The following is a 23,719-nucleotide window of genomic DNA, read 5'->3' on the forward strand; positions in this document are numbered from 1 at the left end:
TATATATATATATATATATATATATATATATATATATATATATATATATATATATATAGTATGTTGACACCCAATTTTAACACTGAGATTCTTTGATGTTTAAAACTTTTATAATATATATGTAGATCCTCCCACTTGGTTGGATCAGACCCCACCAGGGCTGATTCACCCACCCAGTCCCACTTTTCACCTAAAATTGAGTATTTGTCTTCATTTTAAATAATTATTTACTTTCCCACTGCCTGCGTTTGGAAAACAATTCACTTGCTGTGCAGGTCATGGCAATACTCTGCATTTCTTTATTTTCTCTTTTACTATATGCAGTATAAATCAATAGTAGCCCTTATTGAAGACAGGTTCATATTAGCCATCGTCTTGCAATTATTAAGCAATGGGCTTTACTCACAAACATGTTTCATAAACATAAGATAAAAGGATATATTTGCTTACTCTTCAAAGAAAGTGTAAATGGTTTTTAATTGTATATATTAAATCTAAAACCTGTATTGTAATAGTCAGAAGGTAAAACAATGCAAAATTTTCTGACATTTTTGAGCTAGCTTGCATCTAGAAGAAAAAGAAGGTAAAGTAATAATATCTACAATCCTGAAAGGGCTATTTAATTTATCATATCAAAGAAGCATTTATAATAGGAAAAAAATACCTGACTGATTCCAGAAGGATGAACTGATGAAAAATAACTAACATCAATTAAGATTTGGAAAGGTACTATATGATATACAAACTGCAAATGTGCAAAAGTTTATTTGTTCTTTCTTCTTTCTTTAAGGGGATAAAAAGCCAAACTAATTTGATTTTTTCCAGATTTGCAAATTTTATAATGGACTAAAGTCCTGAGGGAGTTAACAACAGATGGATGATTGTGTTATTCTAATTTGGACTACCTTAGGGTTTAGAGAGCTGTCATTTTCAGAAAGACAATCAATTTCTCATTTCAAGAAACACGAAAAAAACAGTGATTAATCCAACATTTGCTTTGAAATATCTTTTACATCAAGACATGGTGTTTTCTTATTTAAAGTAAATATAGTAAAAATTTTTAACAGTAAGCCATTGTTCTTCCAGTCCAAAAAAATACATGATGAAGGATGAGGATACCTGAGGCCTTTGGAAGAAAACAACACTAGCAATGAGCTCACCACATAATGATAATAAATATTAAGCAAGAAATCAATAGGAAGCCACTTTATTTTTTTTGGCCTTATTCTAAAGTTCTGGTGCTTTGGTGTTCAGCAGGAGCCTTAAAGGAATGTAAATTCACATTCAGTGTTTATCTGCCTACATAATACATTCAACAAATCTAATATCAGATCTTGCTCCACATAATTTAGAGATGTGATAAAGGGTAGTAAATGTGTGCATATTGAGCAAGCTATCAGTCTTGTTGAATATTTTGATAAGATATAGAATATAATTGTAATTTTAGATTATCTAAAGAAAAAAATGACCCACTAGAACAATGTTCCAAAGAAAACTACAGAAATTTGGCAATTATTATACTTAAATCTAAAAAGATATCCGCTCTGGACATGCGCATCTCCATGATTATCACTTCTCCCTCATTTCCTGTTCCCCACAGACATCATGTATGTTTTCAATTAAGTTTTTAGATATACTCGTAAAGTTTTGATTATCCTCATGAATGCATGTCTTCAAAATTTCATCCCAACTGCTGTTTTCTGTGCCTCCCTTTCCACATTTTAAATACAATGATTATGCTCACTTCAGAGTGTTTTTAGGGATAAATGATAAAATATATACCAGTATCTCAATAAACCATCTAATTTATAAGACATGCTCAACAGATAACAATTCTTTTCACCAACTTTAATTTCCTATTTATTTTGTCTCATTTCTTTGCTTTCATTCTCTGATAATTTCTTTATCCATTTCTCATATTTGTATTAGATGTTACTATGCATAAATAGTTATGTTCACTTGTAAATATCAATGTATTCAGAATTGCTATAGAATTTTCCTTGTGTGCATATAGAAGCTTATAAAATAGCAAGTGTATTTAATCAAATGCATATGAAAGATACTAAGGAGTCTGAAACCTAATAAATATTTAAGCTAGCCATACACAATATAATAAATATCACAATAGCAATTTAAAGTGAATGCAGTAAGAGCAGAGAGGAAAGGCTTTTACTGGGGAGTAAAAAGTAAAGTGATATTTTGCAGTTATGTTAAACATTAACATATAGGTGTTGTGGGGAGGGAAATGTTTACCTAGAAGAAAGAGGAGCAAAGATTTAGTAAAGTGAAGGCAGTGCTGGGTTTGGGCATGGATGGGTATTGAGAGGAAGGATGAGCCAGACTGGAAGTATATTTGATTTTTAAAATTTTTTCTTTTATGGAAATATGATTATTATAGAATATCTATCCCGAGTAAATAAGACATATTTAAATGATGGTTCCTGCATACAAACCTTACTATGTATGCTAGTACATAGTAAGGTATAATATCACGTCACCTGATGGGACAAGAAGCAATCACCCTTTATGATCTACTGCCATGCATCTATGCTCTTTCTCTATCTTCTCCACTCTCTTCATTCACTGCCCTTAAGTACCAGATGTTCATTGTTTGTAAATTTCAGTCCTCCACTTTATCCTTTACAGTTACTCAATAATCTTCCTAAGGTACAGATGAATCAAGTAAAGATTCTGCTCAGAAACTGTATTTAACAAGCAATAGAGTAACCCATTTTAAACTCCTTGGCACAGTATATAAAGCCCTCCCCTTTCATTCTTTTACCTCTTTGATATGGCAAACATTTACTGACATTATTATTCCAGTTGCAGAGGATAACACTGATGGTAAGACACAAAAACTACAGTATAGAAGAATCAGACATTAGGTCAGAATATGAGAAAGAAATGACAATCAGATGTGTTATTTAGTGTATATGCCAAGTATATGGTTTAGTAATTTGTATTTTCAGCTCCCATCTTTCCTCTCAACTTCAGATTCACATACTTATTCATGTACGAAGTATGCCTATTTGAATGTCTAATAAGTATCCACACATAGCATAAAAGCAAAAACCAGCTTCAAAATACACCCCCCAAGCAGATTCATTCCCCTTTCTTCTTCATCACACAGTATATTTGTTCCATCCTCCCAGAAGCTCAGAACAATTGCTTAAGAGTCTTTTTTGATTCCTTCTTTTCTCCCAAACCCCATATTCAACCTATTACTCAATCCTGTAGGTGTTATCTTCAAAATACACCCCAAAATCCTAGCACTATTTATTTTCTCCACTACTGACATTCTCAGTTGAGTCATCACAATTTTTCATCTGGATCTTTTCAGTAGCACTGTAACTTATCTCCCCACTTTAGCCCTTTGTCAGTCCCTTTAGTCTTTTCTCAATACAGTGGCCATAGTAAACTTATAAAATGTAAATCAGCATGTCATTCATATGTTCAAAACCCCACAATAATTTTCAAGACCCTAGAGCACTCTCTCCTCTCTGATATTAACACCATAAAACTTCCTTTTACTCCTTTCCAGATTAAGTAGTCTTCTTCATGCTATTTGAGGAGAAATCTCTTACCTTGAAAATACTCACAGATCTTTCTCCCACTTCTCCTCCTGGTTGTGGATTAAAAATTACAAGATTGATAAAACCTTGTGTAAATGCTATTATACTGAAACTACCACTCCAACTAGCACTTCCTGTTCCTTATCCTGTTGTGTTTTTCTCATTTATCACCATACCAGTTGACATACTGAACATTTTATTTATTTCTATCTTCCCACCAGAAGGTGAGCTCTATGAGGGCAATATTTTTCTCATGATTGCTGCTGGCATCCCAACAATTTAAAAAATGCTAGTACATAGTAAGGTATAATATCTATTTGAGGAATAAATGAATATGTGGGTAATAATATATGTGTAAAAGAATAGTGTTTTTGAAAAACAAGCATGAGGTATGCAGAGAAAGGGATGATGCTAGAGGGGAAAAAATAAGGGCAGGAAAATTTAAGGCCTGGAGCACCATGGGAGGCTTAGACCTTACGCAGTGATAAAGGGTAAATTCTAAGGGGTACTAAGTGGGTCAGATTTGCACTTCAAAGTTCACTGTACAAGCAGTGTAAAGAATACCTTTGAGAAAGAATAAAACTCCAAATTGATATACCATGGATAGAAAGTCTACTGTAATATCTAAGGGAAGAGGTGATGTTGGACTGAACCAACATAAATAAGAGTAAAGATGAGTAGAATTAGATGAATTTGAGACATATTAATAACAGAACATAACTGAGTGGTTGGAAATGTGGACTTAAAGTCAGTGATGATTCTTTAGTTTCTGGCTTAGATGGTCAGTAGATCATCGTAGTGCCTATCATGATAGAAAATGCAGGAGGACAACGTATGTCAATAAGATCCAAAGTCCCTGCTGACGCTCAGAGTTTGAAGTATTCTATACTACATTCAGGTGGTGTTACCAAGTAGGCAGATGGAAATAAGAGAATGAAACTTATGGTAGACCTTTGAGGAGACATAAATTTTAAAGACATTAATTTATCTGAAGCGAGGTAAATATGTAGCTATAGTTTGAATATGATTCATCTCCTCTGAAACTCATATTGAAGTTTAATCCTCAATGTGTGATATAAGAAGGTTGACACTTAATCTATGGCATGTTAGAGATAGAGTCTTTGGGATATTAGGATTAGGTAAACTCATAAGAGTAGAGCCTTCATGATTAAATATGACAGGTCTTATAAGAAGGAGAGATCAGAACATAGACATACGCATTCTTTGTAGTTCAGGTTGCCCTGCACCATACACCTAAGGACTCTGTCAGAAAGAAAGTCATTCATGAGATGTCTCCTCCTCTCAACTTTGAGCAAGAACCAGAAGCCAAATCAAACCTTTTTCTTTATAATTTACCCAGCCTGAAATATTGTGATATTCCAACAGAAAACACTGATACAGTAAAATAGTATGAGACGTGCTCACTAGAGAATACCTGATAAGATCAGAAGAATGGAAGATACTACCTAAAGAAAAACAAATTCTAATGGATAAATCAAACAAACAAACAAAAAGAAAGTCCCAGAATTACAAGGAAACATACAATTGCAAAGAGATTTGATATCTGAAATGTAAATGACATCAAACAATAGATTTAAGGATGGGAAAACTTGCACATTTTTGAAATCTAATTATACATCTTTATGAAATATTATCTATTTGCACAATGAGCATTTTTAAACATCAAAATGTTTAAAATGTACCTGTATATTCCACTGAGGGGAAGTAACATTCAGATGGATTTTCAGTGAGATGAAGCACAAAATTTTCAAGTAATTCTACTAAAGCTGTAATAAACAGGAGAATAATTAGGATATTAAAGGTCAAGAATGATACGTGATAATGCATCTCTAAATCACAAACTAGTAGATAAAAGTCACCTGAACTCCTTCACAGTTATACTCTAAGGGGGTCTAACTCAAAATATATACAGTTTTAGTATTCACAACATTGTTTCCAATTTAAATTAAATTTTAATAGCTTATCTGAGAACCTATTCAGTGTAAAACTGGAAACGAAATATCTGTTATCTTTAGATTCTCTAAGGATTATTTTACAATTTGTTAAATGATTTCAATATACTAATTAGGCTATAAAATCTTATCATCATCATTTGCAGACACAGAGAAAACAAATACTGTACTCCAAAACCAGGTTAATGCATAGCTCATGCCTCTTTCAACTCCATGACATATGGATATACATTTTATATACTGTGCAATTTAGAAGTGAGAAAATGATTCTTTATTAGGGTGGTGCAAAGAAATGTTTTAAATCATTTCATTTCATATACTCTACTCATAATGTGATTTCAAAGTGAAAGAAGATGAGTATTAAAAAGTATGAAAATGCAATAGTCAAGAATCAGAGAGGACACCAGTACTGTCGATTAAATTTACAGTTGCTTAGAGGAAACAATTAACAGCATGAAGAAAGAGCCTTCAGAATGAGAGGAAATCTTTGCCACATACTCTTCTGACAAAAGATTAATAAACAGGGTGTATGTGCTATGTTTAAAGAAAAAGAAATCTTACCAAATAACCCAATCAATAAATGGGCCAATGAACTAAACAGGCATTTCTCAAAAGAAGAACTGCAAATGGCCAACAAATATAAGAAAAATATTCAACATCTTAGCAATCAGGAAAACACAAATTGAAACAATACTGAGATTTCATCTTACTCCAGTGAGAATGGCAATCATCAAAAATACAAGTAATAATAAATGCTAGTGAAAATATGAGAAAAAAAGTATTGAAAGGGGCTGAAAATTAAGACAACCACTTTGGAAAACAGTGTGGATACGCCTCAAAAAACTAGAAATGTAGCTGGGTACAGTAGCACATGCCTGTAATCCGAGTGGTTCAGGAGGCTGAGGCAGGAGTACCCTGAGTTCATAGCCAGGTCTGGAGATGTGGCTCAGGGGTCCAGTGTCCTGGAGTTCAATCCCCAGTACAAAAACAACAACAAAAAAAAGAACTAGGAATGTAATTACCATATGAACCAGCTAGCCAATCCTTGCTATTTATCCAAAAGACGTAAAATCAGTATATATAAGGATACACGCTATACTATATGGATACGATGGTTATACCAGCACAATTCACAATAACCTAGTTATGGGATCCATCTAGGTATCCTTTAATATATGATTAGATAAATTAAATGTGGTATGAACAATGGAGTTTTTCTCAGCCATAAAGAGGAATGAGGGAGCAGGCCCAGCGGCCTGCCGGCGTGGTAGACACATCGCCCCAATTGGTGGAGGGGTGGAGCAGAGCAGCCGCCCGTGCCTGCAAGGTAGGCAGACCTGCGACCGACCAGTGGAACAGGCCCAGCGGCCTGCTGGCATGGCAGACACATCGCCCCAATTGGAGGAGTGACGGAGCAGAGCCACCGCCTGCGCCTGCATGGTAGGCAGACCTGCGACCAACCAGCGGAGCAGGCCCAGCGGCTGGCCGGCGTGGTAGACACATCGCCCCAATTGGAGGAGGGGCGGAGCAGAGCCGCCTCCTGTGCCTGCAAGGTGGGCAGACAGGCGACCGACCAGCGGAGCAGGCCCAGTGGCCTGCAGGCGTGGTAGACACAGTGCCCCAATGGAGGAGTGGCAGAGCAGAGATGCCTCCCGCGCCTACAAGGTAGGCAGACCTGCGACTGACCAGCGGAGCAGGCCAAGCGGCCTGCCGGCGTGGTAGACACATCGCCCCAATTGGAGGTAGGTCCAAGCTGCCGCCCACAAGGTAGGCAGACAATGCGGGCCCAGCGGCACGCTGGCCTAGTTGAAAGATCACCTAAATTGGAGGAGGGGCACAGCCGCCGCCTGTGCCTGCAAGGTAGGCAGACCTGCAAACTGGAGAACAGGCCCAGCGGCCTGCCAGTGTGGTAGACAGATCATCCCTATTGGAGGAGGGGCCCAGCCATTGCCCTCAAGGTAGGCAGACCTCGCGACCTGGAGAAGAGGCCTAGCGGCCCGCCGGCAAAATAGACAGATCACCCCAATTGGAGGAGGAGCAAAGCCGCCGCCCGCCCCTGCAAGGGAGACTTTGCAACTATACAAGAGCAATATAAATATATAGGGGGAAAATTCAATAACACAACAGTTTCACCAAGCAGAAAGAAACATGAGCAGTATGAAAAGACAAGGAAAGAAAGGACCACAAGGAATGCAGGTTAACTCAACTTCAGAAGAGGTAATAGCTGCAGCAAATGGAATGTCAGATAAAGAATTCAGGATTTACATGCTTCAGATGATCTGGAGTAACAAGGAAGACATCAGACAGCAAAATCAGACAATGAAAGATCACTTCGACAATGAGTTACATAAACAAATCCAAGAAGCAAAAGATCAACTATATAGGGAGATAGAGGTTATAAAAAACAAACAAACAGAAATCCTAGAAATGCAGGAAGCAATAAACCAACTTAAAAACTCAAATGAGAATACTACCAGCAGAGAAGAACACTTAGAAGATAGAACATCAGACAATGAAGACAAAGTATTTCAACTTGAAAAGAACATAGACAGCTCAGCAAGACTGTTAAGAAACCATGAGCAGAACATCCAAGAAATATGGGATAACATTAAGAGACCAAACTTAAGAGTCATTGGGATACAGGAAGGTACAGAGCTCCAAACCAAAGGAATGAGCAGTCTATTCAATGAAATAATACGAGAAAACTTCCCAGACTTGAAGAATGAGACAGAATCCCAAATCCTAGAAGCCTACAGGACGCCGAATGTGCAAAATCATAAGAGATCCACACCTAGACACATTATAATGAAGATGCCCAACATACAGAATAAGGAGAGAATTTTAAAAGCTACAAGAGAAAGGAAGCAGATTACATTTAGGGGTAAGCCAATCAGGATAACAGCTGATCTTTCAACACAGACTCTGAAAGCTAGAAGATCCTGGAATAACATATTTCAAACACTGAAAGAAAATGGGTTCCAACCAAGAATTGTGTATCCAGCGAAATTAAGCTTCAGGATGGAAGATGAAATTAAAACCTTCCACGATAAACAAAAGTTTAAAGAATTCGCAGCTAGAAAACCATCTCTTCAAAACATCCTCGCCAAAGCATTACAGGAAGAGGAAATGGAAAATAACAATGAAAACCAACAGTGGGAGGTAGGACAGTAAAGGGGGGGAAAATAATCAAAGAGGAAAACAAACCATGTTTAGTAACAGAAATAAACAAATATGGCTGGAAGAACAACCCATATCTCAATAATAACCCTAAATGTTAATGGCTTAAACTCACCAATTAAGAGACACAGGCTAGTAGAATGGATCACAAAACAAGACCCAACAATATGCTGCCTACAGGAGACGCATTTGATAGGAAAAGACATACATAGGCTGAAGGTGAAAGGTTGGGAAAAATCATATCACTCATATGGACTTCGGAAACAAGCAGGAGTGTCCATACTCATATCAAATAAAATAGATTTCAAGCCAAAGTTAATCAAAAGGGATAAAGAGGGACACTACATACTGCTTAAGGGAACCATACACCAACAAGACATAACAATCATAAATATTTATGCCCCAAACAATGGTGCAGCTATGTTCGTCAAACAAACTCTTCTCAAGTTCAAGAGTCTAATAGACCACCATACCATAATCATGGGAGACTTCAACACACCTCTCTCGCCACTGGACAGATCTTCCAAACAAAAGTTGAATAAGGAAACTATAGAACTCAATAACACTATTAATAACCTAGACCTAATTGACATATATAGAGTATACCACCCAACATCAAGCAGTTACACTTTTTTCTCAGCAGCACATGGATCCTTCTCAAAAATAGATCATATATTATGTCACAGGGCAACTCTTAGACAATATAAAGGAGTAGAGATAATACCATGCATCTTATCTGATCATAATGGAATGAAACTGAAAATCAACGATAAAAGAAGGAAGGAAAAAGCATACATCACTTGGAGAATGAACAATAGGTTACTGAATGATCAATGGGTTATAGAAGACATCAAGGAGGAAATTAAAAAATTCTTAGAGATAAATGAAAACACAGACACAACATATCGGAATCTATGGGACACATTGAAAGCAGTTCTAAGAGGAAAATTCATTGCTTGGAGTTCATTCCTTAAAAAAAGAAAAAACCAACAAATAAATGATCTCATACTTCATCTCAAAATCCTTGAAAAAGAAGAGCAAAACAACAGCAAAAGAAGTAGAAGGCAAGAAATAATTAAAATCAGAGCTGAAATTAATGAAATCGAAACAAAAGAAACAATTGAAAAAATTGACAAAACTAAAAGTTGGTTCTTTGAAAAAATAAACAAAATCGACAGACCCTTAGCGATGCTAGCGAAGAGAAGAAGAGAGAGAACTCAAATTACTAGCATACGGGATGAAAAAGGCAATATCACAACAGACACTTCAGAAATACAGAAGATAATCAAAAACTATTTTGAATCCTTATACTCCAATAAATTAGAAGATAGTGAAGGCATAGATAAATTTCTTAAGTCATATGATCTGCCCAGATTGAGTCAGGAGGATATAGACAACCTAAACAGACCAATATCAATTGAGGAAATAGAAGAAACCATCAAAAGACTACCAACTAAGAAAAGCCCAGGACCGGATGGGTATACAGCAGAGTTTTACAAAACCTTTAAAGAGGAACTAATACCAATACTTTTCAAGCTACTTCAGGAAATAGAAAAAGAGGGAGAACTTCCAAATTCATTCTACGAGGCCAACATCACCCTGATACCTAAACCAGACAAAGACACTTCAAAGAAAGAAAACTACAGACCAATATCTCTAATGAACCTAGATGCAAAAATCCTCAATAAAATTCTGGCGAATCGGATACAAAAACATATCAAAAAAATTGTACACCATGATCAAGTAGGATTCATCCCTGGGATGCAAGGCTGGTTCAATATACGGAAATCAATAAATGTTATTCACCACATCAATAGACTTAAAAATAAGAACCATATGATCATCTCGATAGATGCGGAAAAAGCATTCGACAAAGTACAGCATCCCTTTATGTTCAAAACTCTAGAAAAACTAGGGATAACAGGAACATACCTCAATATTGTAAAAGCAATCTATGCTAAGCCTCAGGCTAGCATCATTCTGAATGGAGAAAAACTGAAGGCATTCCCTCTAAAATCTGGAACAAGACAGGGATGCCCTCTCTCTCCACTTCTGTTCAACATAGTTCTCGAAACACTGGCCAGAGCAATTAGACAGACGAAAGAAATTAAAGGCATCAAAATAGGAAAAGAAGAACTTAAATTATCACTATTTGCAGATGATATGATTCTATACCTAGCAGACCCAAAAGGCTCTACAAAGAAACTATTAGAGCTAATAAATGAATTCAGCAAAGTGGCAGGATATAAAATCAACACGCATAAATCAAAGGCATTCCTGTATATCAGCGACAAATCCTCTGAAATGGAAATGAGGACAACCACTCCATTCACAATATCTTCAAAAAAAATAAAATACTTGGGAATCAACCTAACAAAAGAGGTGAAAGACTTATACAATGAAAACTACAGAACCCTAAAGAGAGAAATAGAAGAAGATCTTAGAAGATGGAAAAATATACCCTGTTCATGGATAGGCAGAACTAACATCATCAAAATGGCGATATTACCAAAAGTTCTCTATAGGTTTAATGCAATGCCAATCAAAATCCCAACGGCATTTCTTGTAGAAATAGAGAAAGCAATCATGAAATTCATATGGAAAAATAAAAGACCCAGAATAGCAAAAACAATGCTAAGCAGGAAGTGTGAATCAGGCGGTATAGCGATACCAGACTTCAAACTATACTACAGAGCAATAGTAACAAAAACAGCATGGTACTGGTACCAAAACAGGCGGGTGGACCAATGGTACAGAATAGAGGACACAGAAACCAATCCACAAAACTACAACTATCTTATATTTGATAAAGGGGCTAAAAGCATGCAATGGAGGAAGGATAGCATCTTCAACAAATGGTGCTGGGAAAACTGGAAATCCATATGCAACAAAATGAAACTGAATCCCTTTCTCTCGCCATGCACAAAAGTTAATTCAAAATGGATCAAGGAGCTTGATATCAAATCAGAGACACGCCGTCTGATAGAAGAAAAAGTTGGCTACGATCTACATACTGTGGGGTCGGGCTCCAAATTCCTCAATAGGACACCCATAGCACAAAAGTTAATAACTAGAATCAACAAATGGGACTTACTCAAACTAAAAAGTTTTTTCTCAGCAAAAGAAACAATAAGAGAGGTAAATAGGGAGCCTACACCCTGGGAACAAATCTTTACTCCTCACACTTCAGATAGAGCCCTAATATCCAGAGTATACAAAGAACTCAAAAAATTAGACAATAAGAGAACAAACAACCCAATCAACAAATGGGCCAAGGACCTGAACAGACACTTCTCAGAGGAGGACATACAGTCAATCAACAAGTACATGAAAAAATGCTCACCATCTCTAGCTGTCAGAGAAATGCAAATCAAAACCACCCTAAGATACCATCTCACTCCAGTAAGATTGGCAGCCATTATGAAGTCAAACAACAACAAGTGCTGGCGAGGATGTGGGGAAAAGGGTACACTTGTACATTGCTGGTGGGACTGCAAATTGGTGCAGCCAATTTGGAAAGCAGTATGGAGATTTCTTGGAAAGCTGGGAATGGAGCCACCATTTGACCCAGCTATTCCCCTTCTCGGTCTATTCCCTAAAGACCTAAAAAGAGCATACTACAGGGACACTGCTACATCGATGTTCATAGCAGCACAATTCACAATAGCAAGACTGTGGAACCAACCTAGATGCCCTTCAATAGACAAATGGATTAAAAAAAATGTGGCATTTATACACAATGGAGTATTACTCTGCATTTTAAAAATGACAAAATCATAGAATTTGCAGGGAAATGGATGGCATTAGAGCAGATTATGCTAAGTGAAGCTAGCCAATCCCTAAAAAACAAATGCCAAATGTCTTCTTTGATATAAGGAGAGTAACTAAGAACAGAGTAGGGAGGAAGAGCATGAGAAGAAGATTAACATTAAACAGGGATGAGAGGTGGGAGGGAAAGGGAGAGAGAAGGGAAACTGCATGGAAATGGAAGCAGACCCTTAGGGTTATACAAAATTACATACAAGAGGAAGTGAGGGGAAAGGGAAAAAAAAACAAGGGGGAGAAATGAATTACAGTAGATGGGGTAGAGAGAGAAGAGGGGAGGGGAGGGGAGGGAAGGGGGGATAGTAGAGGATAGGAAAGACAGCAGAATACAACAGACACTAGTATGGCAATATGTAAATCAGTGGATGTGTAACCAATGTGATTCTGCAATCTGTATATGGGGTAAAAATGGGAGTTCATAACCCACTTGAATCAAAGTGTGAAATATGACATGTCAAGAACTATGTAATGTTTTGAACAACCAACAATAAAAATAAAAAATAAATTTAAAAAAATCACAAAAAAAAAATTTAAAAAAAGAGGAATGAAATTAAGTCATTTGCCAGTAAATGGGTGGAATTAGAGAACATCATACTGAGTGAAATAAACCAGAAGCAGAAAGTCAAGGAAGTTACATGCAGAAACAATGGAGAAATAGGATTAAAAAAAAAGAAAACGTGGGGATCTCATGAAAACAGAAGGGAAAAGTGGAGTAAAGAGGTAGGGAAACAGCAAGAGGGATGAGAAATGGAAAGGAAAGGAACAGTAGAATGAAAGTAACCAATTTATATTATGTGGGTGTAGAAACATATCACAATGAATTCAAATTTTATGTATAAATATAATGTACTAATTAAAAATAAGTAGGCAAAAATTGATCACTCCAACAAAGAGATAAAAGGAGCAGCATTGATGATACCAATAACCAGATAAGGAAGTAAATACAGGCATCCATTGATCATACCATCAAAGAGATAAGGGAGCAGATACAGGTAGCAAAACATTACTTCAATAAAGAGATAGAGTTTCTGAAAAAAAAAATCAGAAATCCTTAAAATGAAGGAAACAATAAACCAAATAAAAAACTCAATAGAAAGCATCACCAACAGACTAGATCACTTGGAAGACATAACATCAGATAATGAAGATAGAGTATACAATCTGGAAAATAAAGTAGACCACACAGTGAAGATGACTAGAAACCATGAGCAGAACATCCAAGAATTATGGGACAGCATCAAAAGACCAAATCTAAGAGTTATTGGGATAGAGGAAGATACAGAGTTTTAAACAAAAAGAATGTACAATCTCTTCAATGAGATAATATCAGAAAATTTCCCAAGCATGAAAAATGAATTGGAAAACCAAATAGAATTGGCTAACAGGATACCAAATGTACAAAATCACAACAGATGCACATAAAAGCACATTTTAATGAAAATACCTAGCATACAGTATAAGGATAGAATCTTAAAGGCCGTAAGAGAGAGGAATCAGATCACATATAGAAGGAAACCAATTCGTATCAGCAGATTTTTCAACCCTGATCCTCAAAGACAGGAGATTCTGGAACAATATATACCAAGCTCTGAAAGAAAATGGATGCCATCCAAGAATCTCATATCCAGAAAAAACATCAAGATTTAGATTTGATGATGAAATAAAAAACCTTCCATATTAAAAAAAAAAAAAGTTAAGAGAATTTACAACTAGAAAGCCTGCACTACAGAATATCCTTAGCAAAATATTCCATGAAGAGGAATTGAAAAACAACAATGAGAATCAGCAAAGGGAGGAATTACACTAAAGGGAAAACTAATAAAAGGAGAAAACAAATCAAGTTAAATACCAACAATAAACACAAATGGCTGGGAATACAAATCATGTCTCAATAATAACCCAGAATGTTAATGGCCTAAACTCACCAATCAAAAGACAGACCAACAAGGATCCAAGATGGCAGGTCAGAGGGAGGCAACATTCTGTGTCACTCTGTGACCTGGGTCTCCACTAGTGGGAATACTGCTTTGCTGATTGTGACAGAGGACCCCTCCATGTGGATCCCATGCAAGAATCATGGCCACCATGCAGCGTGGGGCCCCAAGCCTTAGCATTAAGGAATCCCAACTCCCAACTATTCATCTATGCAGGTTTTGTAGGTGCCTTTGCAAGACCACTGGCATTGCACTAGCACAGAATTCCCAGATACTGCTCCCACAAAGGACACTCTGTTGCTACCCATGCACAGGAACTCTCGCCGCCACTGCTTTGTGGACTCCCATTTACTAAGGTGGGACTCCCCCGGTAGCCTCCATCTTGGGACTCGGCAGCTACTGCCATAGTCCCCTACTTGCAGTAGCCTGCCTGCACCTGGGGACATCACAGTCTCTGAAGAAAGCCAACAACCTCAACACTGCACACCACAAAGTGCATCTCTGGATGCATTACACAAAACATCTCTTGACTCCCCCCTCCTGACCCGACATCCCATTGCTGAAAGCAGCACCCTCCATCTTGGGTCACCTCCATCACCATCTTTAGTCAGAGCAACTACCACTTTGGAACCAGATAGCCAGGTACCCATAGTTTTCTAATTAGCCCCAACTCCCCAGCAGCTGCTAACTCTGCGGAGTGACTGAACAATACAAAACAGCCCTCCGTGACAGGTGCACAGCCACCAGAGTGCAACACATAAGACCCACGAAGAGAGAGGTTCCTGATTAAGAAGTAGAAAGGGAGACGGTGAGGGAGATACACTCTAGAAACTAATTTAGAGGGCAGGAACTGTGAGGTCTACAGATGACATGAGAAGATAGGATCTGGTGCCCATGTCATAGGAGCAGATCCCAAAAGAAGATGCTTGATGAGGTGCAGTCTCCCAATGGGACAGGTGGGTGCCATACCCCACTTCCAGGTGCCCTGCACCCAAGACCAACCCTCAAGCCCTGGTAACCCCCACCATCCTGAGGGCAGAGATACAAATTAAGAACAGACATCCCCATCTATTGGATGAGATGGGAAACAGGAAAGATAGCGATTTCCAACCAAAACAATCCTTGTTTCTTCCTTTGAGTTTTTTTTCTTTATTCTCCCTTTTTATTGCCCACCCTCACATCTCCAACATATGTGAAACCATGTACTTTGCATGAATTAGGATATTGAGGACAGAGATAACTGAATAGTATATTACAGTTGTTTGGTATATTCTTTTTTTTCCTTCTTTTTTTCCTCTCCAATTTTTACTATATTAACATTTTAAAATTTTCCTTAATGTATGTTTGTCTTATGTAATCTACTCTCTTTCCTCTAACTTGTCTACCCAAAATTACTACCTCTCTATTCTTCTGCTACTAACCTTCTTCTTTACTCTTTCACATTTCCTAAGTAAGATATAATAATTCTATGTCCTCATCCCATACCTCCTCAGCATATCTTCTTATACCTCACCTCAGGTTCTTTGTCCATCAGAAACTGTAGACCTTTTTACAAACCTACTGACTATATTGTATATAATAATTGAATTCACCATTTCTGTGCATTATGACCAAACTGTAAATGTTCTAATAACATCTAATTGTTTTTAGGTGGTATTTTATTTATATTGGGATCTCTTAGCATTGTCCTTCCCCTCAAAGGTGAGGTACTGGAACCCTACAGGGGCACTATAAGCCTATAGGGTAAAAACGGTAACCCTTCAGATCCACAGAGCTAGAATAGAAGACACACAAGTAACATGAAAAGACAAGGGAATAAAGTGCCCCAAACAAATCAAGATACCACATTATTAGAAACCATGGCCAGCACAGCAGCACAGATGACAGAGAAAGAGTTCAGTATGTACATAATTAAAATGTTTGGGAATTAAAGGATGATATAAGAGAGCACATACAGGCAGCAAAAGATCATTTTGACAAAGAGCTACATAAGGTAATACAAGGAGCAAAAGCTTACTTCAATAGGGAGACAGAGGTTCTAAACACACACACAAACACACAAACACACACACACACAAACAGAATTCCTTGAAAGGAAAGAAACAATAAATCAAATTAAAAACTCAACTGAAAGCATCACCAAAAGAGTAGACCACTTACAAGACAGGACCTTGGACAATGAAGACAAAATATATAATCCTGAAAGGAATGTAGACCATACAGTAAAAGTGTTAAGAAACCATGAGTAGAACATTCAAGAAATATGGGATAGCATAAAAAGACCAAATTTAAGAGTTATTGGAATAAGAAAGGCATAGAATTCAAACCAAAGGAATGAACAATCTATTCAACTAAATAATATCAGAAATTTTCCAAATATGAGGAACGAATTAGAAAACTAAATTCAAGAGGCTTACAGGACACCAAATGTACAAAATCAACACAGATCCACACCAAGACACATTATAATGAAAATGCCTAACATGCAGAATAAGGACAAAATATTAAAAGCCAAGAGAGAAAGGAATCAGATTACATATAGGGGGAAACCAATCACACTATGTGCAGATTTTTCAACCTGGACTCTGAAACCTACAAGATCCTGGAACAACACACATCAAGCTCTGAAAGAAAATGGATGCCAAGCAAGAATTTTATGTCCAGCAAAATGAAGCTTTAGATTTGATGATGAAATAAAAAGATGAACAAAAGATAAAAGAATTTAAAGCTAGAAAACCTATACTACAGAACATCCTTGACAAAATATTCTGTGAGGAGAAAATGAAAATAAGCATAGGGAGGTAATACTCTAAAGGAAAAGCTAATCAAAGGAAAAACAAGTTAAATTAAATAACAAAAGTTATTTAATATTTAAATAACAAAAATGGCTAGGAATAAAAAACATGTCTCAATAATAACCGTGAATGTTAATGTCCTAAACTCACCAATCAAAAGACATAGGCTAGCCGAATGTATCCAAAAAAAAAAGACCCAACAATATATTGCCTTCAAGAGACACATCTCATAGGAAAAGACATACACAGACTGAAGGTGAAAGGTTGGGAAAAATCATACAACTCATTGACAGCGGAAAAAAGCAGGGGTTTCTACTCATATCAAATAAAGTAGACTTTTAACTTAAAGTTAAACAAAAGAGAAAAAGGACATTTCAAACTATTCAGGGGAACCATACACCAACAAGACATAACAATTATAAATATACATGGCCCAAACATTGGAGCATCTATGTTTATCAAACTTTCTCAAGTTAAGAGTCAAACTGACCACAACACAATATGTATGGGTGACGTCAACACACCTCTTTCACCACTGGATAGATCTTCCAAACAAAAGCTGAACAAAGAAACTATAGAACTCAATAATACAATTAGTAAGTCAGGCTTAACTGACATATATAGAACATTTCATCTTTCAACAAGCAAATTCACTTTCTGCTCAGCAGCACATGGTTTCTTCTCTAAAATAGACCATATGTTACGCCACAAAGCAACTCTTAACAAATATTTAAAAAGTAGAGATACTACTCTGCATTCTATCAGATCACAATGGAATGAAATTAGAAATCAATAATAAAATAAAAACTAAAAGCTACTCCAACACCTGGAGACTAAATAATATGCTACTGAATGAACAATGGGTTGAAAAAGACATCAAGGAAGAGATTAAAAATTCTTAGAGGTAAATGAGAACACTGATGCAACATATCCAAATCTCTGAGACACTATGAAGCCAGCACTAACAGGAAAGTATACAGCATGGAGTTCATCCTTAAAAGAAGAAAATATCAACAAATAAATGACCTAACACTACATCTCAAAGCCCTAGAATAAGAAGAACAAATCAACCCCAGAAGCAGTAGAAGATAGAAAATAATTAAAATCTGAGCTGAAATCAATGAAATAAAAACAAAAGAAACAACTGAAAAAATGGACAAAACAAAAAGTTGGCTCTTGAATAAATAAATAAAATTTAAAAAACCATTAGCCATGCTAATGAAGAGAAGGAGAGGGAAAACTCAAATTACTAACATACGTGATGCAAAAGGAAATATCACAACAGACACTACAGAAATACAGAAGATAAAGGAAATTATTTTGAAAACTTGTAATCCAATAAAATAGAAAATATCGAAGGCATCAACAAATTTCTAGAGTCATATGCCCAAACTGAATCAGGATCAATTTCAAGCAATGAAATAGATGATGCCATCAGAAGCCTACCAGTCAAGAAAACCCTAAGACCAGATGGATACACAGCTGAAGTCTACAGACCTTTAAAGAAGAACCAATATCAAAACTCTTCAATTTATTTTAGGAAATAGAAAATGAGGGAACACTTCCAAACTCATTCTATGAGGCCAATATCACCCTGATTCCAACACCAGGCAAAGACTCATCAAAGAAAGAAAACTTCAGACCAATATTGATAATGAACATAGATGCAAAAATTATCAATAAAATTCTGGCAAATTGAATACAAAAACATATAAAAAAAATAGTGCACTACGATCAAGTGGGGTTCATCCCAGGGATGCAAGATTGGTTCAAAATATGGAAAACAGTAAACATCACATCAATACACTTAAAGGTAAGAAACATATTATCATCTCAATAGATGTAGAAAAAGCATTGAACAAAATACATCATCCATACATGTTCAAAACACTAGAAAACTAGGAATAACAGGAACATATCTCAACATTATAAAAGCTATCTATGCTATGCCCCAGGCCAACATAATTCTAAATGGAGAAAAAAATGAAAGCTTCCCTCTAAAAATGGGAACAAGACAGGGATGCCTTCTTTCACCACTTCTATTTAATATAGTTCTTGAATCACTAGCCAGAGCAATTAGACAGACAAAAGAAGTTAAAGGGATATGGAAATAAAAAGAAGAACTCAAAACTATTTGCTGATATGATTCTAATCCTAGAAGACCCAAAACTTTCCACCAGAAAACTTCTAGAACTAGTAAATAAATTCAGTAAAGTAGCAGGATACAAATCAACACCCATAAATCAAAGGCATTTCTGTATGTCAGTGACAAATCGCAGAAAGGGAAATGAGGAAAACTATCCCATTTACAATAGCCCCCCAAAAATAAACAAATAAATAAAATACTTGAGATTCAACTTAACAAAAGAGGTGAAAAATCTCTATAATGAAAACTACAGAACCCTGAAGAAAGAAATTAAAGAAGATCTTAGAAGATGGAAAGATCTCCCTTGTTCTTGGAAAGGCAGAATTAATATTATCAACATGATCATAACTCTATACAGATTTAATGCAATTCCAAAAACACTATACAGATTTAATGCAATTCCAATCAAAATCCCAATGACATTCCTCACAGAAATAGAAAAAGCAGTCATAAAATTCATTTGGAAAAATAAGAGACCCAGAATAGCTAAAGCAATCTTTATTAAGAAGAGTGAAGCAGGGGCATCACTATACCAGACCTCAAACTATACTACAGAGCAATAGTAACAAAAACAGCATGGTATTGGCACCAAAACAGACTAGTAGACCAATAGTACAGAATAGAGGACACAGAGACTAACACACATAATTACAGTTATCTTATATTAGACAAAGGTGCCAAAAAACATACATTGGAGAAAAGACAACCTCTTCAACAAATGGTGCTGGAGAAACTAGAAATCCATATGCAACAAAATGAAATTAAGCCCCTTTCTCTCACCATGCACAAAACTCAATTCAAAGTAGACCAAGGACCGAGGAATTAAACCAGAGACTCTGTGTTCAATAGAAGAAAAAGTAGGCCCTAATCTTCATCATGTATGATTAGGCCCCAACTTTCTTAATAAGATCCTATAGCGTAGGAATTAATATCAAAAATCAATGTGATGGATTCAAACTAAAAAGCTTCTTCTCAGCAAGAGAAAAAACCAGTGAGGTGAATAGAGAGCCTACAATTTTGGAACAAATTTTTCCACACACACATCAGATAGAGCACTAATCTTTAGGATATATAAAGAACTCAATCCCTCAAAAAACAAATGCTGAGTGTTTTCTCTGATTTAAGGATGCTGATTCATAATGTGATGAGGTGGTGGTGGGTGCATGGGAGGATTAGATGAACTCTAGATAGGGAAAAGGGGAGGGAGAGGAAGGTAGTGGGCATGGGGGGAGGAAAGATGGTGGAATGAGATGGACATCAGTACCAATATACATGTATGAAGACACGAATTGTGTGACTACTTTGTGCACAACCATAGATAGGAAAAATTGTGCTCTACATGTGTAATATGAACTGTAATGCATTCTGCTGTCATATAAAACAAATAAAAATAAAAATAAGTAATATAAAAAGGTCTATACTTTCTTATACTGGTTCTGTCTTCAAAGGCAGAGGCATGAATTTTACCACACTTAACAAAAATCTTTCAAATGTCTTTCTTTTATGAATCCATGTGGATTTACTGTCAGATGAGAGCTTGTAACTTGTATTTATATAAACTTCTTTGTTTATATATTACTTAAGTCTGTCTCTTGCGATTATACACTTTGAAGAAAGAACAATGTCATCATGAGTTTTGATATAAGCATTTTTAATTTAATAAGATGAATCCAAAATACAAGATATACATTAGTAACAAATATTGCATATAATTTTAAATGTATATGCTCATTAAAAATCTAATTACAATGTAGTTATTTTCACTTAGTACCACCATGTTTGCTACATGTTAAGTAGTGAAGTAAGATGTTTGAATTAATTGGAAAAGTCACACCATAATGCTAAGCAATTTGTTGAATCCTAAGCCAAATATCAGGTTTGAAAGCTAAAATATATAGCTAAACATGGTCCAATAAATGGAGAAATGTCATCACATCTGTAAAGAAAGTACATACAGTTGTGATTTAAAACTTAAGAGTCATCAGACTAATTATACACTGTGTAAGAAACAATTTTCTATTAAATACTGTTCTTGAAATATGAAGCTATATTATTAATTCAATATATTGGAAGTTTAAAAAGTAATTCTGATACTTCATATGAACAAATACATTGTGAATGACATTCTGTGAAGTTTCTAGGTTTTCGCTGATTCCAATAGATGCATTTTGCTCAACCACCCTTAGGAGGGGCACCACATACTTCCATATGTTCTGAGGGATTGGCTATAGTTATTAACAACACTAAAAATTTATCCACATATGTTAATTGAGCCTATGATTCCTATCTCAATTAGCACTTCTCTAAAACTAATCATAAGAATGGCTGAATTAAATAATTACTAGAATGATAACAGATTTACTCATTGTATAATCACTGAAAATTCCATTATGTACAACTTAAAAAAAAAAAAAAACACTCATGACATGAAACAATTGTTAACTTAAAAGAAATTAACTTTAGGATACTACTATCTAGAAAATAAGCCAAAAAATATTGCTTTGTCTAAAGTGAATATGATTTTAAATGACAGATCAGATATTTCTATAAAGGATTTTAAATTGTAATCCTTTTCCCTTTAATCATATTTATTTCCTGGTGTAGGAATATGATATTAAGACCATCAAAAAACAAACTGTACAATACTTATATAGCAAAAAGAACACAGGGTTTTCTGCTGAGGAGAAACTGAAGGTAGAGTGTGCTAGGACACTTAGGCATAGATTGCTTTCTCCATCAGCCTTGCCATCTGCTATGATCTCAAAGTTGGTGTCCCCCCAAATCCATACATCGGCATCTAATACCCAATGTGATTGTATTAAGAGGTAGGGTATTTGTGAAATGAGTAAGTCATATAGGTTCTGTCCTTCTGAATGAGATTAGTGTCCTTTAGAAAGATGTTGAAGAATCTAGCTTGCCCACTTTTCTATTATGCAACAATGCAGTAAGACGATACCATTCTTGAAGCAGAGAGAAAGCCCACACCAGACAATGAACCAGATGGTGCCCTGACCTTGGATTTCCCTAACTTGAGAACTGTGAAAAATAAATTTATACTACTTATCAATTAACTCAAATTAAGATATTTTATTATAGCATTTTTCAATGGCTAAGACACCATCACAACAACTGGTCCCAAAACTAGGACAGCTCTATATTTGTAAACACTCAAATCCTCTGTGGATTTCATTTTTTAATTTCATTTTTTAAAATATCACTGCCTGTATACCATCAGATCATATGAAAGTTAAATGAACAGAGTTCAGTTCTTCCCTAATCAATTAATCCTGCAAGTAACTACTATGTGTGGTTCTCACACACTTGCTTATTCAGGATCTTACCAAGGCTCTTATCTTTGCCCGCTTCATGAAGTTTGAATTTCTCTAATGAATTATAATCATTTTTTTTCTTCTGTGCTGCTGGGAATTGAACGCAGGACCTTTATCTACACTGCTAGTCCCGAATTGGTGTGAAAATACTTTGTATACAACCAGAGATGAAAAATTATGCTCTATATGTCTAATGTGAATTGCAATACATTCTGCTATAATATATAAATTAAAAAATGAATAAAAAGAATCTTGATTCCTTACCCACATTTATATACCATTATTCTCTGAAAATATAGTTTCTCCTACAATTAACTATTTTTCTAATGACTATTTTTAATTTTATAACAAAGAATACAAATATAAAACATGGTTGCAAGTGAACAATCACTTTTATATTATAGTTTTCAAAAAATCTAGCTTATATTGGTGTTAAAACTTTATTTTTTGTTAGAGCTTTTTTCCTACTTTATTCAGATAAAATTAATTTAAAAATTAAGTTTTCAGAAAATTAGTTTCAGGTGTGGTGGTGCACGCCTATAATCCCAGCAGCTCAGGAGGATGAAGCAAAAGGACCACAGCCTCAGCAACTTAGTGAGTTGGTAAGCAACCTAGTGAGACCCTGTGTCAAAATAAAAAGGACTGCGGATGTGACTTGGTGGTTAAGTACCCTTGGGTTCAACCTCTAATACAAAAACAAACAAAAAAAAACAATGCACTCACCACTTCCACTGATTACATCAGGTTTGGCCTTCATCATTTTACAAAATTGTTTTTGGCAATTTTCTATCCACTCAGTTTGTTTATCAGACATTTTGAAGGGTAATAATAGCTTGCCAAGATCATTGTCTAATAAAAAAGAAAAGATATAACAGTATTATAATATAGCACACTAGATATATTCATCTGTAGATATTAATGTTAAATATGTAAAGAGTTGCAATATACAGAAAAGTTCTGTTTGTGGC

The 23,719-nt window shown here is 35.8% G+C and overlaps 1 protein-coding gene across 1 annotated transcript in view; it reads right to left on the minus strand.

The window, feature by feature from the left end:
• Tbc1d32 (TBC1 domain family member 32) overlaps positions 1-23,719 on the minus strand; it is a 185,562-nt gene that overhangs the window by 30,652 nt on the left and 131,191 nt on the right. The window contains exons 25-26 of the mRNA XM_048800402.1: positions 23,475-23,600; positions 5,276-5,359 (exon numbers count right to left, since the gene is read on the minus strand). Coding sequence (XP_048656359.1) covers positions 5,276-5,359; positions 23,475-23,600 — 210 coding nt within the window. The remainder of the gene's footprint in view (positions 1-5,275; positions 5,360-23,474; positions 23,601-23,719) is intronic.

Source organism: Marmota marmota, unplaced genomic scaffold, assembly GCF_001458135.2.
Source record: "Marmota marmota marmota unplaced genomic scaffold, marMar, whole genome shotgun sequence".
In the NCBI taxonomy this organism is placed as follows: Eukaryota; Metazoa; Chordata; class Mammalia; order Rodentia; family Sciuridae; genus Marmota; species Marmota marmota.